This window comes from Teleopsis dalmanni, chromosome X (assembly GCF_002237135.1).
Source record: "Teleopsis dalmanni isolate 2A chromosome X, ASM223713v2, whole genome shotgun sequence".
Classification (NCBI taxonomy): domain Eukaryota; kingdom Metazoa; phylum Arthropoda; class Insecta; order Diptera; family Diopsidae; genus Teleopsis; species Teleopsis dalmanni.
Window position 1 is genome coordinate 55,424,145 of NC_051848.1, and position 20,242 is coordinate 55,444,386.

At 28.7% G+C, this 20,242-nt stretch overlaps 1 protein-coding gene across 1 annotated transcript in view; it reads left to right on the plus strand.

Moving 5' to 3' along the window:
* LOC119687570 (neuronal acetylcholine receptor subunit alpha-7-like) overlaps positions 1 to 19,645 on the plus strand; it is a 67,401-nt gene extending 47,756 nt beyond the window's left edge. The window contains exons 6-9 of the mRNA XM_038101920.1: positions 17,682 to 17,833; positions 17,940 to 18,062; positions 18,155 to 18,293; positions 19,493 to 19,645. Coding sequence (XP_037957848.1) covers positions 17,682 to 17,833; positions 17,940 to 18,062; positions 18,155 to 18,293; positions 19,493 to 19,645 — 567 coding nt within the window. The remainder of the gene's footprint in view (positions 1 to 17,681; positions 17,834 to 17,939; positions 18,063 to 18,154; positions 18,294 to 19,492) is intronic.
* Positions 19,646 to 20,242: the final 597 nt, after the last annotated feature.

Genomic DNA, 20,242 nt, shown 5'->3' on the forward strand with positions numbered 1-20,242 from the left:
CGATGAAAAATTTTTTCTCAATCTACGGAAATATAAATAATTTTATATCTAAGTATAAAATGTGTGCTATTTATACTTATTTGAAAGACCCTGATCTTAAAAACACTAAGTTTGAACATATTTTTAAAATTTTCTGTAAATCACGACATGCAAATAAATATTCAACATCTGTGCGTAATTTATATATATATATATTCATATATGTGTTCAACTTTTTACATAATATTTATTTTACCTTCTGGTACAAAATTGAAATTTTTCGGTACACTCAGTTGCATGTATTGGAAATATTTTGGAACTAATCTATCTATATTTCTAATATTAGATGCTGTCTAATATTACCACTTACAGAACATAATATTGGTATTGTATTAAAAGAATTTTTCGCAATGTGTTTAGTTGCGTATATGGGAAATGTTTTAAACCTTCTCATAATAAATTTCGAATGACTTGAGTTGAAAAAGATAAATGGATCTTAAAAACATTCAATATCGAACAAGTAGGACTTATTAGGAAAAAAATATTTAAACATAAATATGAGTCAACCAGCTCGTTTCATACATGAACCCTTCTATTCTATATTGAATTTCATATATCTTTTAGTGATTCTATTGATTTTCATATTATTTGCAACTAATTCATAAGATAAGTCGTGGTGTTTTTATTTAAAATCTTTTTCCTTATATATATTATAGGATAAATTCTATTTTTTGGGAAAAAATTTCGATTTGGCTTGCTGACTTTACGATCTTTTAACAATCATGGTTTTTTGTTATTGTGAACAATTTGATATGATTTAAAGACAATAGCATACTGTGAATAGATCAATTTTGCTCTTCCTAAAAAGAGTCTCCTAAGTTAACCTGGATAAATTAGGACTATTTGCAAACCTAAGTCTCTTAAAATAGCCCAGACCAAAAATAACTAAAATCATGCAATAAATAATGCCTCTACGAAGGAATAGTGCTAAAATTTAACAATTAACATTTAACGAAAATTAAAAATAAAATATAATTAAATAATTCAATTATTCTACAGCTGGTTCATGATTTCATTATATTATAACACAGCAAGTAAATTTGTTAACGAACTTTCACAGCAATTAAACAAAGCTCTAGAAAAAAGTGTGAACATATAGCCAAGTATTGTATTCGTTTATAGTCATTCGATGTGGAGTTCCATTTTCCAACCGCGTACTGTAACCCAAAGATCAACAGAGGTGTTAGCTAGGGCTTGCTCTTCACAAAGGGGGAAGTTATGCCCCAAACACATAATTTCAATTGGTACCGGCGGAATTCTTCAGAGTTCCAATAGAGCGTTCATCGGCACAGATTGCCGATGCGTGTGTAAAGAACACCGTGGCCATGAAGGCTTATCATGGCAGGTTTACACATAAAATTCTGAACCTGCTTTAAAAGTCAAGTACGACTTTGGCTAATGAACACTGCCTCTGAGTTTCAAATTTGGCAGGAAAATTCATGGTACTTACAGTCTCAAAAAAATTATTTACAAATAATTAAATACGAAAAATTATTCCATATCGATTAATATGGATAATTGACAATACTCGAAACAGCTATATGGTCAGTGAAAAATTCAACTAATTACAATAAAATGAAAAGAATTTTTGTTGTTGTAGTTCACTACTTTTCGAAACCTCGCTGTTATAATATAATATTATTAGTATAATATTTATTGTACGTTAGACCATCAACATAGTATATTAAGCTCTTAGCTTTTTAATCTATTTTTTTCGATGCTAAGTTCCAGTGGTTAGCCAACACTGTGTTCGGGTATTGTCATTGTACAATATACTGAGACCATGGCTTTGTAAACATGATTTGGTTATGAGGACATGATAGTTTAGTTTAGTTAAGAAACTGGAGGTTTAAACAGAATAAATAAATATACAAATTTGTTAATAAACTTTCACAGCAAATTAACAAGCAATCAGAAAAATGTGCAAACATAAAAGTCAAGTACGGCTTTGACTCAGTTGGCTAATGTACGTTGACTCTGAGCTTCAAATTTGGCAGCGCACGAGTTGAATTCCTGGTACTTGCAGTCTCAAAAAATTATTTACATGACTGATGATAATGTATATTTAGCAATACTGAAGAGAGCGGTGTAGTTAACAAAAAATTCAATTAATTAAAATAATATAAAAATAATTTTTGTTCTTGTAATTCACTACTTTTTGAAAATTCTCTTGTTTTCAATTTAGTTAAAAAAATTTTATACTAAATTTAATTTCGATTTCTTTACATAAAAGTTTATACCTAAAAAAAATTCTTTAAGTATTCTTGCAGATACATTTCTTTTTTTGTTTTTTTGTTGTGATTTTGAGGTATGAGTGTGTGTGTGTATTATATATTTATTGCTCGTAAATTGACAATGTCGTTATCGTTATCTCAAAAAACCAAAAAAATAACAACAAACCAAAAATAAAGGAAAGAACTTAAAAACGAGTATTTTTTAGCGCATAAAGTTTGAGAAACAAATAATCCAATTCTGTTGGAATTCAAGTTAAATGTAAGAAAATAATAACGGCAGGACCAGCATCATCGCCGGCAACCGGAGCAGTAAAGGCAGTCAGCTTCGACAGTCAACGGCAAGCAGCAGCCTCGGCAATACTATTCACAATGTCCAACAAGCCGGAAAAGTGCTTGGCAAAGCAATTTTTTATGATTAATCAAAATGAAAACCGAAAATGAAAATTTTGACATAAAAAATAATTTTTATTAAATTTTCAATATGAGGGAGCAGATACGGGTGTGCACATAAACGTATTTTGACTCGTTTGAGAAGTCGTGGAAATCGTAGAAATCGGATAAGAGGAATTGCGATACGTACAAATAAGAAATGAAATGTTCATTGTGCGCCATGCCCACATTTCAGGGCAGGGGGCAGCACTTTTCTATGCACGTTAAGCGTTAATACTTGCATGCCACACCATTCATGCATGAACCAATTGAAACATGCACAAAACTACTTTTGCCGCCAACAATGATAACATATCAATTTCCACAATTTTCACAATTTTCACAATTTTCACAATTTTCTGAATTTTCTGAATTTTCAATGTAAAAATTTTCAAGAAGAATACGAATATCAAATGAAAATTTCACACAAAAACACTAGTAAAAGAAAATTCCATAATAGAATAATCAAAAAGGCGACCAACGCAAAGCACAATGAATCCATGGCGAAACGCTGAAGACGTTGGTACCTTGAAACTTCAAGGTACCAACTTCAAGTGTACCTTCTCTATTTGCGGAGAGCATGTAAAGAAAGTACTAAAAGTAGTAAAAGTAGTAATAAAAGTAATAAAATGTTTGTAGTTGAAGTTGAAATAATGCCATTAGCAGAGCAAAATGTAGGATAAGCAGCATTTTGTAAACCAAACGGAAAAGGAAATACCAAATGAAAATCATTTTTTTCCCTAACTTTTGCTATCATAATTTTATTTCATTTTTTTGTTTTTTATTTTTTTTCATTTTTTTTTAATATTTTTTTTTATTATTTTTTGTACTTGTTACATTCCCCAACTTTGGAGTTTAGTTCTGTAACTGTGGTTAGTGGATTTTCATGTTCATGTGCAATTGTTATACTTCTCATAATAGCGGGATTGCCAACAACAAGCAGGGCAGCATAAGTAAGAGATATGAAAGTTAGTGCGGGGAATATAATAATGAAAACAAGAGTAGAAGCAGGAGCTGGAACTGTAGCTATGTCAGTGCTTGGTAGTACCAGCAAACAACCAAGTAACTAACCAAGCAAGCAAGCAAGCAAGCCAGCCAGCATTTCACTGAACAAGCAAACAAGCAAGGAAGCAAGGAAGCAAGGAAGCAAGTGCAGCAAGTGCAGCAGTAATGCAATATCCTCATGGTACTTTCAGTTCATTGTTATCATAAAATAACAAGTGAAGAAATGATTTCAAAATTGCAATTTATCGATTTGCAGAATGAATAAATTTATCGTGCATTCAGGTATATACAGGTACTCGTATCTAGATAAATGCACACTCGTACACATATTCTTGCACACATGTTGCTTAGATTATTAGCAGTGCCAGCACATTCCTGTGAGTGAGCACAGAAACTGTTCATAAAAAAACTGTTCATTTTCAGAATGATTGAAAAAGAAAATAACCAGGACGTAGTAGGACCAGTATATCTAAGCAATTTTCATTATGAACTTAATATAATGTATAAATTCACGTTTCAACTTACATGCAACTTACATACGCGGGTGGTGATAAAAATTCTCATTATCGAACACAAGTGGGTGATATGCACGTGCAAATTATGTGCATATCAAATATTCTTTGTGTTATTGAGCATTTATTGAATTTAGTCACTTTGGAAATATTTCAACGAGATGATTATACGAATTATGTATGATAATATATTCCAAAAAAAAAAAAAACTGTCATCATTTTATAACATACACATAGAATAGAAGAAGTCTTCATACCACTTGTCCTATTTAAGTGAGTAATGAATAAATTCTTAAAGAAGTGATATGAACGATTTTTCATTTAAGACTAATTAATGCCAATTAAGCATACAAAGATGATTATTATAGATCACAAAATTTAAAACACCAGCAGAAAACTTTCACCCAAATCCTGAAAACTGCATCGGATGGTGGTCATAGATTTTCATGACGGATTCAAGTTAGTGATGAAAAAAATCTTAAAGAAGTAATATAAATGATTTTTCATTTAAGACTAATTAATGCCAATTAAGCATATAAAGATGATTATTATAGATCACAAAATTTAAAACACCAGCAGAAAACTTTCACCCAAATCCTGAAAACTGCATCGGATGGTGGTCATAGATTTTCATGACGGATTCAAGTTAGTGATGAAAAAAATCTTAAAGAAGTGATATGAATGTGATTCGTTTGGGATTGATAAATCAGAAAATAAGCCGCTAAAACCTCCCTGTTAAGTCTTGAAAACACCAACGGATGATGATCGTCATTTATCCGTTGACGATCCAGAATTCAAATTAACACAATTTGTGTTGCGTGACTATTTTTTGTCTACGAATTGCTTAATTTATTTAATTTTTACATAAGTAAAAACAGTTTTCATCAATTGATTGCCGACTTATCAAACATAGTGTTTTGTTTAAACATCGGAGGCGTTTTGTCCGTTTGAAACTTGTGAAACTTCAGTTTGAACTCATTTTTGATTGTACGTGATATAGTTATCTTTGATAATCGGATCTAAGCGGTCATTCACGGGTGTGATTTCATTTAATCTAAGTTTTACTTTCCAAAAACTTTACTCTGAGTTTATTTTTTGAACATATCTGCAAAATTTTATCTTAAAGTCTACCCCTAAAAGCTACCCCAGTAGCTTTTTCTTGTTCTGTATGGATGAATTTGGTACTACTCGATTAAGGACATTCACCAAAAATGTATTCGGAGGTTTTAACATCTACTTCAGAAAACTTAGTAACTAAGTTATGGAATATGAAAGTTGCAACAAGGATTTTGTTTTAATTATTAGTCATCAATTATAGACAATTGATGATGAGACAAATCGATGAAGTCTTCATTTTCAGGTTCCGAAAGATATATGAAATTATAAACGAATTTTTTGAAAGAATGGATGAATTAATCAGTCAAACAAATTTATTAAAAATGATGTTCTTTAACAATATAACTTTGAGCGTCTAATGGAACTTTTTACATTGTGAATCTGTAAACAATAAAATCGATAAAGCACTAAGTTAGTAACCGCATTGTACAGTACTCCGTTACATTTTCATACATGTCCATCATATTTGATAGCTTTTCTTCACTTAGGTTCTTACCGAAATAATAGAAAGATTTTATTTAAGTCGCTCAACTATATTTATATTTACCAAGCGGTTGTAATTAGCAAATGTCACAAATATTACTGAACTATATAGAAAAATATAAAAGAAGACTCGAAACCAAATCACTGAAACTGTCTCATCAGCAACCTATCCAGTTACCTGGATAATAAAAAAAAAGCCATCGACATCATTCTCATCTGGGTTCCTGTATATAGGAACATCGAAGAAAACGAGAAAGCTGACAGTTTAGCGCGCTTTATATACCCTAGAGATTTGTATTTACCTAGAGACCATTAAGAAAAGTACCTACTTCTACTTTTTGCAACTTACCAATTACAGATGAAAAACATTTAAGTCATATATAAATTCCAGGTTAAAATGGTCCACCTATAATAAAATTAGATTTTCGAAACTCATCAAAAAAGACCGCGTGAACACTGCAAAACTTACTGCAGTTTTTTCTGGTCATTTGTGTATAGGAAACCATGCAGAAAAACTGCGTATTTCTCATTTTCCTTACTGAAGAAGTTGTGGTAGCCCGCATGATAAAAAATCCACAATACATTTTCTCTGTGAATGCCAGACTTTGGCGTTTAAGAGAAATGGATTTTTAGGAAGATATTTCTTTGACAGTTTATCGGACTTTTCATCGGTGAAGACAAGATAATTATTAAATAATCTGAATTGGACTATATACTATATTAGGGGTTCTTGCTAATAATATGCTATCAAAATGGCGAAAAATCGCTAATTGAGGTGCTTAGAAACTGCAACCAACTAACCAACATTCACCGGAGTTTTTGGATGTTCACAGCTTCAGTATAATATTCAAATCTTTTTGCTATATGTCTTGCTATTAATCAAACAGAAAAATACTGGCGTCAATTACGGAAGTTGCTCGACTTCTTGTTTATTTACCATAATGTCTAAATTTTTTGTGATCTATTTTTTGAAGTAGAGTAAAATTGAACAATGTTTCCATTACAAATAGCTCAATAATGATATTTCACATATTAGAGAAAGTGACAATTAGTATTGACTGGTGTGTCAAATGCGTTTTCATTATATGACAAGAGTGCAAATATGACATCATATGACTACCCGTTTACATTATACTGACAATATTTGACAATGAAAATGACATAGCGAAAACGAAGCATAATACGACCACCAGTAGTTTTGTCCATATATATTTTAAGTTTTAATTCTTTTGAATAATCGTTTGAAGAATTTAAACTCAACTGCAAAACACGTACCAGTAGAAACGCAACCTTCAATTACTTTTGAATGACCCAGGAATTTTCTATTTATACAGATTAATAATTGCATTTGCTCCATGCCGTGTTATGGAGACATTTTCCGGCTCTAACTGGGGTGTAGGTCAGATTGCAGAAACGAAACTTGACAGAATTTCCAAACGAAATGAAATTTGCTTTAAAACACTTTGAAGAATACTTGCACAAGCGTTTTTATTATTCTTGCAAATGGAATTTAAATATTTTGAAAATCAAATTAAAAATAAAACATATTTCATAATCAATTCACAGAAATTAGATTCAGGTCAGATGCATCCAGTTAAATTGAATTCCTTCTAAACATAAAATTGCAGTAAAATGTTTGTTGAATAAAATTTCTCAAGAAAAATTTAATAACATTGAATGCCAGAAATTCTTTCAAACAATCAAATTTATAAAATGTGATTAAAAAATATTTATTTCAAAAATAATTGTGATTACTGACAAAAATGTTTATTTGTAAAAATAACAAGCAAAATTATGAAAATCCCAATGGAGAAAATATATTTAAGAATTTACCAAAAACGTAGGAAATAAAGTAGTAAACACCAAGAAGAAAAAAACCAAAAACAACTATAAAAAAATAGACAATTTAAGTAAAAAAATATTTACCATATCTCTAAAATAACTAAAACAAAATTAATAATATATAATAAAATCAAAAATATTCGAAGTTTTGAAGTCAAAATTAAAAACAGTTTTTTAAGTTTAAAAAAATTTTATAGATTAATATATTAATTAATTAATTAAGATAATTAATTAATATGCTAATTATTAAATTAATTAATAATTAATATTTTAATTATTAATTTTAAAATTTTAAAATATTTTTTTTATTTTAAAATATTAATTAATAATTACTATTTTAATTATTAATTTCATAGATTAATATATTGACTAATTAATTAAGATAACTTATTAAAGTTATAATTTATACAGTAACTAATTAATTAAGATAATTAATTAATATAATAATTAATGTATAAATTAATAATTAATATATTAATTATTATTTTAATAGATTAATATATTAACTAATTAATTCAGATAATTTATTAATATAATTTATATATTAACTAATTAATTAAGATAATTAATTTTTATAATAATTAATGTGTAAATTAATAATTAATATATTAATTATTAATTTCATAGATTAATATATTGACTAATTAATTAAGATAATTTATTAATGTAATAATTTATACAGTAACTAATTAATTAAGATATTTAATTAATACAATAATTAATGTATAAATTAATAATTAAAATATTAATTATTATTTTAATAGATTAATATATTAACTAATTAATTCAGATAATTTATTAGTATAATAATTTATATATTAAGATAATTAATTATTATAATAATTAATGTATAAATTAATAATTAATATATTAATTAATATATTAATTAATTAATATATTAATTATTAATTTCATAGATTAATATATTGACTAATTAATTAAGATAATTTATTAATGTATTAGTGTTGCTGTTAAGCTAGACTTACTTTGTATAGGGACAAAGAAGCTTTATTAAATTTTTAGAAGGGTTTTCGAATAACAAAGAAAGAAATAAAGGACAAACACAAAAATTTATTTTTAACTTTATTGAAATTTGGCTGACCATACAACGCTGTTTCGAGTATTGCCAAGTACTCTTCATCAGTGGTCTTTGGGAATAATCGAATTTTTTATTTAATTAGTTTATAGTCCGTATATAATTTGTTTGGACTGCAAGTGCCAGGCTTAGAACTCGTGCCTGTCAAATTAGAAGCGATGACTAATCGTGTTTATCCACAAGAAGCCAAGGCTGCACAAACTTTCAATGCTCAAGTTCCAGGTTTTATTGTCACTTATTTTTATTTAATTAGTGACAACAACCAAAGCACTTGCCGTGCTTTAAATTAGAACGATGGTCAGCCAAATTTCAATAAAATTAAAAATAAAATTTTTGTGTTTGTCCTTTATTTCTTTCTTTGTTATTCGAAAACCCTTCTAATAATTTATTAATGTAATAATTTATATATTAACTAATTAATTAAGATAATTAATTAATATAATCATTAATATAATAAATAATTAATTATCATGCCATGTAGTAATGCATATGTCTCTAATTTCACATCTGAAACAATTATTCATTTTTAATATACTTTCAAATATTTGTCGGATACCTCTTTTGAGATCACTTTAAGCTAGTTAAAAAAGTATTGTAGAGTTAGAAAGATAAAAGAATTTGACTTTTTAACTTCTAAAATACACGAGAGTTCAAATTTGAAGACGAACACTTCAAATTTTTACAAATCTCGAGATGATACTCATCGTTTGGTTAGATTAGGTGAAGTGGGTGGAGGAAGAAATTCCTCCATCACTTCTCAATTAGCTAAGAATACCGTGTTGATTCCACAATTCCTCGTAATAGTGGATAGAAAAAGAGTAATATTAGAACCAATAGAACCAGAAGCATTGATTAATGCGACTGTCTGGCCAATGCTAATACTGGAAATATCAGTGCATATATTCAGGAAGTGGGGGCACCATTCTATCAATATCTTATAATTCAATATCTGAACTATACTACAGATAAAAACAATTTCTTTATGACGTGTTTGTGGAAATTCATTTTACAAGCATTTATTTAGTTTATGTTTGGAGTTCACCTTGGTATACTGGTTTATACTGGCTCTGAGGATGAGGAAGAGATCGTGCTCCATCTCATGTGTCAGTGTTTTTTCTTAGCTAGAAGAAGATTAAAAATCTTCATATCCTCCTTTCTCACCGATCTGACTGAGCTGTCATCCTGTAATGTTAGGTAAGTAGGTAGGTTGGAGTGGCACCCTTGTTTACCAAGAAAGCCCACTTGAGCACAAATAATGACCCATTGTGGTACCACAAGGAAAAAGCGATGTTCGTATATAGATAAGGTGATCAGTATACGACCAACGCCCAACAGAGAAGCAACGACTCCCCCATTAGATGAAGGAGAACCAACCCGACAGTTCTATGAATCTAGCTAGGTGCCTCACATTGTAGGATGACAGCTCAATCAGATCGGTCAGAAAAGCGGCCACTAAGATTTTTGATCTTCTTCTGGCTAAAGTTAAACACTGACACATGAGATGTAACACAGTTTCCTCCTCGTCCTCAGAGCCACAACCGCAACAAAGGTTATTATAAGGAAGACCTAGTCTCATAGCATGCCTCCCTATTAAGCAATGGCCCGTCAGCACCGATATCGTATTACTGAGCAGATCTCTCTTTAGTTGGAACAGCTGACTTGTACGGTTTTTATCCAAGTAAGACCAAATCGACCTAGAAATATGACAACTGGGCTCACCTATTGTTGCTGAGCAATGCTTAGATATTTTTTAACAGTTTAGCTGTTGCAAGTGGAACGCCAATTTCTAATAAATGAATATCAGGGAGAAGAGCCCCAGTCTTGGCAAGCTCATCCGCCCTACAGTTACCTGCAATATCCCTATGACCAGGAACCCAGATAAGTTGAACGTTAGCGCACATAGCTAGGGCATTGAGTGAAGCACGGCAATTTTGAGTAATAATTGTTGAGGCTAAGGTGCTTACCAGTGATTTAATGGCAACCTGGCTGTCCGAGAAAATTGAATAACTTTCTTCGGAGGTACGATTGTCAAGGATCCATTTTACAACATAATGGATAGCCATTACTTCTGCTTGGAAGACACTACAGTAGTTAGGTAGTCGAAGCGAGACACTAAGACCTAATCTTTCGGAGAAAATGCCACAACCGACTCGTTTGTCTATTTTCGAGCGATCTGTGTAGATATCTATTATATTGGGGGTGATAAGTTCTTGTGGTGATTCCTTTGAAAACAAATTACCAGTAATATTGGTAATCGTTTCTATATATAGGAGTGGTCTGATATTCTGGTAATGTCTTTTCGATTTCTTAAAATATTTCTGCAGCTAATCAACTCGTTAGGCAAGACGATTAATTACTGCCAAAATGGTATAAAGTTAAAAAATTAGCATTGAAACCATATAACGCATAATAATTAAAAATATTATTTGATTCTTTCAGTTTCTTTCAGTTTCTTAGTTCCTCAATTTCACAGAGTAATTAAAGGAATTAATTCAATCGAAAGATTAGCTAAATAGCATGAGGTGGCAGTATTCATATTTTTAGAATTGCCAATTAAATTATTAAGGAGAGTAGAGGAAACACACTTCTAATAAATATTGAAATTTAATATTTTATTAGCAGAGTGAAGGCAGGCAACTTTATGCTGCAGGATCTTTCCTTCATTCATACAACTAATGAACTGCCAATTTCAACTTTTTTGCTCCTTTTTCTTTTTGCATTATAAATTTCTACAATTTTTCTTTTGGGCAAATAAAAAAGGTAATAAGAAAATGCTAATATTAACTCATAATTCTCATAGCAACAGAAAGTAACAAATTTGTTAATTTAACTTTCTCTACTTTCTCTACTTTCTCTACTGTGTCTAATGCTTGATGGTCTGTGTACTTATGTATTTGCATGAGGGTTATGGCAAAAAGGACATCATTAAAAATTATGCAATTAAAAGTTTCAAATGTTGAAAGCTGGCTACATTCATAGTATCTTTTTTTGTGTTTTTGTTGATTCTTACTAATTTAGCCAAAAAAAAAAAAAAAAAAAAAAAAAATTTCTCCTTTTTTTACTTGTCCAAGTTTCTTTTTACTTTCTTAAAGTATCTATTTCACAAGAGATAATATAAAAGTTTCAGAAAAACATAAAAATCTGTTATAAAATTCATAGTCCTTTCTAACGAAATATCCACTTAATTTTAAATAAAACGGAAATGTGTGAACGTTGCTGAGACAACTGTAAATTGAACATTTCACGGTTGTTGTTGTTGTTGTTGTTGTTGTAGTTGTTGCAGTTGTTGTCGTTATCCTTAGCACATTCTTTATGGAGATGGAGATACATTCTCCTATGGAGATATATGTGTATCCTTGTTGATATATATTTATGTTATAAAGACTATATACCTATATATGCCTGTATAAATATTGTTTTTTGTTGAGCTCAAACAAAATTTATTTAAAAAATTAATCTAATCTTCTTTCAAGCTCTGTTTTTAATTTTTTCATTTCAAATTGAAATTTTTTCTTATTTTCTCTATAATTTGGTTTCCTTTTACTATGGTGGTTAACTTCTCGCTGCTCTGTACTCTTAAGCCAATCCTTTTTGTTGGTTTTTATTTTCCATTTCTGCTTTTTTTTTTTTTGCTCTTTCGCTGGCTGCAATACTTTTCACTTTTAACCTTTTACCGAGGAGCAACCCGCTTTAGTCATTTGTTAATTTAACGCTTCACTCATTTGACACCTGCCTCCGTTTACCATTTACAATTTACAGTACATGCATCGCACACAGACCCACATACAAATATACCATACAAATAGGTACACTGAATCTAGCACTTATAGCGCAGTGGCTATCTGTAACTGTTTTAACTTTCTTACGTCTACAACCGTCGGCGACCGACTACGACCGTCTGCAACCGTCCTGCAGTAGTGGACGTAGTTGAGTGTGGCTACGCTCCACTACGAATAGTTTAATTTATCACTGTTCAACAGGAAACAGTAAACCGTGGCTTTTAATTTTTTTTAATTAAAAGCAGCTGGAGCAGTTCACTCTTAGTCCAGTTTTCTATTTCTGCTACTGCAACATTCAGGCTGCCGCTGTATGTTTCTCTTAAGCTAACGCTGTTATGTGTTATGTGTTATGTGACCAAGACACAGACTCAAGCTGATACCACCTTCACCGAAACTGAATTAAAAAAAAAAGAAACAGTGGCCAATACTTGCCTTACTAACGCTAGCCTCATTGAGCTTTGCAACTTCTTCTGGGTTTAATGTATGGCCGGTGTTTGAAAAGTCGCCGTTGATGCTTTTAATACTGTTGCTGATGATGCCACAGCTCTTGGTAATTAAAGTTGTGCATATTGGAGTATTGCAACAAGGAAAGGAAAGGAAACTCCGATTGCGTAATTAATACTGACATATTCCCAACGGTGTACTTAGCAGCACATTAACCGTGGGTGCATAACTCTTATGTGATTGTGTGCGGTTTTAAATACCATTAAATATGTAACGGCACACATATGTATATAGTGTATGTGTATATTAAAGATTTATAGTATATGGACCTAGTAGTACCGTATGCCATTGTGCACAAATGAGTAGAAGTACGTAAGTTGGCCAGCTCGAGCTCGAGTACGGCATCAGTATTAATATTTATTACTCCGTTAAAGGATTAACAGGCACCTTTTTATTTTTATTTTCATTTTCTTTTTTATTTTTTATTTTTGTTTTTATAATTTAATTAAGCCCTAAATGAATTGCAAAGTTTTAAGAAAAAAAGACAGTAATAAATTAAAAAAACGCTTAATAATTATATCCTTAAAATATTTTTAACACGAGTAAATTCAAGAAGTCCTTACTGACGCGACACTAATACTGAAGAGATGGATCGTATATAAAATTACGCTAGCACATACATTTGCGATATAACAGAATTAAAATAGTTGAAACTAATGGATTATTGCTGAATTCTTAGATTACATATACGAATGGTTAACCTTACTTATATCTATTGAACGGAAATAGTTTTACATTCTGCTTATTATATTAAAAAAAAAATCTGCATATGTTAAGTAAATACGAAATTAGTGACATTATAATAATCCTACAGTCAACATGACATGCATTATTATCTTAACAATATGGATCTGTCTGATAAAATAGAATATCGACTCTACTTGGAAGCGGATGACAGACTAGCCACATTCTTTGTGACTGTCCTGCTTTGAGCTGGAACTAGTTTATTGTGTCGGAAGTTCCAACCCAAGTCTGATATTTGGCTGTCCTCAACAGCTGATAGTTTGCCTTTAATTCGAAGTACGGAGTATCTTTTCTTTAGTTCGAAGCGATTAGCAATATAAAAAATCAGACATGGTCTTAGTCTTCTGCTTCGCTATAAGCCAGCAGCTTGTTCTATATATATATATTGAATCTTTCGGTTCTTAACTAAGTAAAGTTTGGTTAAATTTATATTAAATCATGATTTGAAGGATCATGTACACATAGTTTAATAAGTAAGTTCACTAAATAGATATGAAAAAGTGGATGTGGACATATATATATATAAAAATGATTTCATTTATAAGCTTAATCTTCGTCAGATTCAATATAAATATTTCAAGAACTTTTTTAATATATATATTTCATTACTGTAGTGATTTTCTATGATAGTAGAATTCTGAAAAATGTTTTCCTTGAAATACTTTCTTCAGTTGTGAGGAAGTTAAAAAATCAAAATCGACTTATAGGTACTTCACTGGTTTAGTGAGAAAATGTTATGTAAATGTAATTGCCCAAGAATGTTCTTTTTGGAATATAAAAATAAGGTATATTGCTCTTAGACCCCTTTTTTTAAAGAAAAGTTTCCAAACCAGTGATTTCCAACATGCTTAGTGTATAATTAACTTCTATTTGAGTATTTTAATATCGACAATATCTCACATGTTATCTATAGATCTGTATTTAGGAGTATGTTACGCCACCATATTTCTAATATGCTGTGTTCACATCTATTTACGTGATTTATTGTTTAAGCCATATTATCATATTAGCCATATTTTATATACATATAGCCATACAAGTAAATCGTTCGATTTTGTTTTCTCACATTAATTTTTGGATAGGAGTCAGTTAGACTAATGAAACCATACAGTTAGAAGAGAGCATATTCTGTGCTACAATCATACTACCCAGTTAAATGAATTGATCTGTAGGTTTCAGGTTTCTGTTGTCGAACGTAGAATGTTTTGTACTTGATATATTTATTTTCATTACTCCGATCTTATCAAAAAAAATGAAGACATAGATATAGTCTATATCTCTATCTCATAGGTATAGATATTGTCATAATCTCCAGTTAAATGTACGTCTCGTCTTCTCTGTTGGAACAGTCTTGTTCAAGAATAAGTAATAGTTTTTGCGCTAATAGCAAATATGTACAACATCTTTTTACTGTAGTATAACCCAAAAACTATTAAACTATTAGCAAGAGTATAAAATTGATGGCTCCCTGTATTTAATGCTTTCTTGGTCATGACCAAAAAGAGCCTAAAATACCCATCATCGTTCGTCACATTACTATCTACATAACACAGCTCTAAGGAATAAATCATATAATTTAGAATATAAAGCATATACCTACATGGTTGGTTGTAGTAGGTGGGCCCAGTTAATTAATAGAAAAAAAACATGTTTCTTGATGTTTAAGTTAAAAATCATTGAAAATCAACTTAGTTTAAAGAGATTTGCTTACATCACTTTCTAATGATTATATAGTGTAAGTGACCCCTTTAACCTCAAATATCGTAATAAACATATTTTATACAAACATTTTCGCACGTATTTGCCGATCAACATTTTTTGATATCAAGCGACCGTGGAACAATAGCTTTAAAATTTGGAATCTCGACCTCTTGTTGAAACCAACAGTGCTGTACACCATTTTCATGAACAATTAGCATCACTGTCCATTGGTAATCATAGCCTAATAACGCACTAGCTGAACGGTTGTTGTTGAACGGTTTGCCGCAAACGTCTTCGAATAAATGTGTTCAGAAGATCGAATAACACTACAAAAATTTTTGGAAGTAAAGATCTATTCTTCGTCAACTTCGGATTGACGAAGAATGGTCTTTGCGTAGAATCAACAATTTTTTTGTTAGAGGTTCTGTTAACCATAAAATATACCTCATCATTCATACCGATTATTTACGAATATCATTCTGTACTCCAGCGCATTTGAATACCAGTCAAATTGCTCTAATGAATATATTTTATAGGACTGTTGTTTCAAAAACGTGCGATCATGAGTCATTCTTACCTTATTTGTCAAGATACAGTGTTACCAAATGGATGCATACAATATAGCCCTGTATTAACTATACCTATAAAATAATCTCTAATTTACTATGTTAGGTTAGGTTAAGTTCTGGGGCCGTTCAAAGAGGCACTTAGACCATGAGGACTATTGTGATACCCTTAAGAATTTAACACCTGCCACTATAACCATTTAGTACTGGCCACAAAGCCATTGACACGAGCTCTCTCAGTGGTGGTTCCTCTTCGTCATTCTCCATGCAATGTCTACAGTGCAAGGAGTTCCTAATATTTAGCCTCATGGCATGTCTTTCCAACGGGCAGAGTTCCGTAATAATTTCCACTATCTTAGATCAATTTGGTCGGGATAGGTTGATTAGTTCTCCTGATTTTTTCTGGCTAAAATTTCTTAGTTTTAATGCAATTGGTCACTGTTGTCCATTTTCTCGTAAACATCAGGTGTACCCATAATATTATTCGATGCCGCCAGGAAGCAAGTGGTGTACCCACACTTCCTTTTTCTAGAAGAAAATTCACTAATAAATAATCATAATACTTATTAAGAAGAATTATTCAATGTCTGGACGATTCGAAACTGCCATAAATGTAAACTAAATTTATATGTTTTATATTAGTATATTATATTTTCTTATATACGTATATAATTCATTATAATTAAGAGCTGCTATTATCATGATTAAAGAACTAATGTAATTAAACTAAATTCGACTATATATATATATATATATATATATATATATATATATATACATTTATTTTTGGTATAAAGGTTATTAGAGATGCTGAAAATAATCCATTACAATAGGTAATTAATAATAATTGTATATTATTATTTTTTATTGTTTCCTTTGTGTATTTACAATGTATTTATATATTATACTTTGGGTACAGTCACCACTCGTAGTAAGAGCAAAGGGTGGAAATAATAATTGTACAATAGTAAAAGTATTAAAAAAAATTGTTTCGATGTATATATATATATAGTTTTCAATGGTTAACAATAGTATTTATGTAAACATATACATAAATTACTTTTTTATTTATAAATTTTAATATGAAATTTTAGTCAGCGCGCCTAGAAAAGCTTCCAAATTAAGTGTTTTAAAAATTGCATGTGAATTAATTTAATTAAGTGCTTTATCTGCTACAAAAAGGTATATTAATTTATATTCAATCATCCACATAATATATGTGTTTCTTATTAATAATGTTCAAAATGCTTAAAAATTTTATTTATACATATATATTACTATATATTTATATACTTTATATACATATACATATATATATTTTACTTGTATTTTAATTATTTTTTAATTTAGCAGAGTTCTGCAAATTTTTAAGATGTTTAAATGTTTGCAATTACAATCAACTCATACCTTCACTTATCTTTATATATATTATATACTATAATATATATAATATATATATTATTATATTTATATATTATATATTACATGTATATTTTATATATATGTAATAAATTATAATTTTTTTACCAAAACATTTTTCATAATATTTTAATCAATGTCTTTTGATGCTAACAAACTCACAACTTAAACTTAAAATAAAAATTAATCAACTGTACAAAATCTGCCAACAGATACGGATCGTATTTTTATGCTGGCTACCATGGTTACTGCGTATGAGTCGTCCTGGTAGACCACTTATATTGGAGTTTCCCACAACACCGTGTTCGGACACTTCATCAGAACGAAAACATCAAATTTTGTCAGATGTAGAATTGAAAGAAAGGTATATACAATTGTAGAACATATTGTCATTTACTTAATACATACCATATATATATTTAACAATATGATTTAATGAATTTTTCCAAATAAACTATATACGCATATAGGTCATCAAAATCATTGCTAGCCAATGTACTCGATATCGATGATGATTTTCGACACAGTTGTCGCCCGATGACACCAGGCGGCACGCTACCACATAATCCAGCATTTTATCGCACTGTTTATGGGTAACACATATAAATGCAAACAAAATTAATTTTTTTTTATATACATTTTTAATGGGATTTATTTAACTAATTGATTTAATTTTAACTTATAGTCAAGGAGATGACGGCAGTATCGGACCAATTGGAAGCACACGTATGCCCGATGCCGTCACACATCACACATGTATAAAATCATCAACGGAATATGAATTAGGTTTAATATTAAAGGAAATTCGCTTTATAACCGATCAGGTAAGATCAAACTTATGAGAGATATGCATATATATTTATACATACATAAAATTTTATTAATACCAATATATAGAAATATTTAGTTTTAAGAAGTTTAATTATTACTACTGTTTTATTTATTATTTATTATAAGTATTTTTATTCTTGATATTTTTATAATATAAAGTTTGACCATTAAATTTTTTCTATGTCATTTATTAATATACTTAACTATTTAGATCTATTAAGTTAGTATATAAGATTAGTGAAATATTTTTATTTTATTATATATTATTCATATATTATTTATTTTATTTATTATTATTTCTTCATATATTTATATATTATTTATTTTAAATATTATTATTTGTTTATATATTTATATATTATACATATTGTTCATATTTTATATATATTAATATTAATAATAATACATATATGTATATTATTATATTATATATATTATTTATATATTATTTATTTTATGTATTTTTATTTATATGTTTATGTATTATTATATTATTTATATATTATTTATTTCATATATTATTATTTATATATATTTATATTTTTTTATATAATATATAATATTTATATATTATTTATTTATATATTTATTAATTTTTTTTGTCTTCCATTTTTAACCTACATATATCACTTAACCTATATCGCTTTATAGTTAAGATACAATACAACTTATGTACAATACGTTATTTTTTTTTTTGTGCTTCATATAAGTATTTACTTCATAATATAAATTATAATTATACAGTTCTTGTATGTTTTATATTTAGATACCAAGTATTTTCAAATTAATCAAATTTTTATATTATTATGAACAGGGTTAATTAATTTAACATATTTATAAATGTTTTAAGTGAATATGTTATAAAAAACCTTACTTAAATATCTAAGAATACTTTTTATAATATTTAAAAAATTTTTTTAAACCTGTAATTATAAGATGTATGTATATAAAAATTTAATAAAATTAACAATTGAAAAAATTCAATTATATCGAAGCAAGTATATTAAAAACAAAAACTCTATTCTCTCCTTATTTCAATTATTTCTTTTTTAATATAATATTCGCAAATATATATATATAATAATAATAACTTTTACAAAAACACATTTTATGCTAAATATTGGTGAAAAAAATTATACGTAATTAATTAATTGTAATTAAAATGAAAAAATGAAAAAATGAAATCGAGTAGCTACGTAAAGAAGACGAGGAGAATGACATTGCCAATGATTGGAAATTTGCAGCTATGGTCGTTGACAGACTGTGCCTTATCATATTCACAATGTTCACAATATTAGCCACAATAGCTGTACTACTATCAGCACCACATATTATTGTCTCGTAGCCATATGAGCGAGGTTATTGTTATTGGTTTTATTATAAAATCAATTTGTTAATTATTAAATTAATAACGAAAATTTTTAAGTAAACAATTTAAAAACCAACAAAAAATTGCAAAAGAATGATAACACTACCAAAAAAACAAAAAAAACAACACATTAATAATTTCTTTAATATTGAAAGTATTTAACACAATAATTTAAAGAAATATGAAATAAAAAATTTAATTCGATTGCATTCATTCATAATCGGACAACTTAAATTTAATATTAATATCAAAACATAATTATATAAAAAAAATTTAAAAAAATAGTAAAAACTTTTAAATAAAAGTCTGCAAAAAAAATTATATATTAATATATATATAAATATATTAATTATATATAAATAAACTTTTTTGTTTATAAAATTTTTCTTCCTATAATTCTTCAAAAAATTACAAAATAAACAAATTTTTAATTATTAATAAACAATATAAAAAACACCTAAATAAAGCAATCAAAAATTTAAAAAACACTTTAATAAAAATAATAATAAAAAAAATAAACCCAAGTACATCCCTAAAAATCAGTTTCTTCCATTTATTTTTTTAATTAAATCG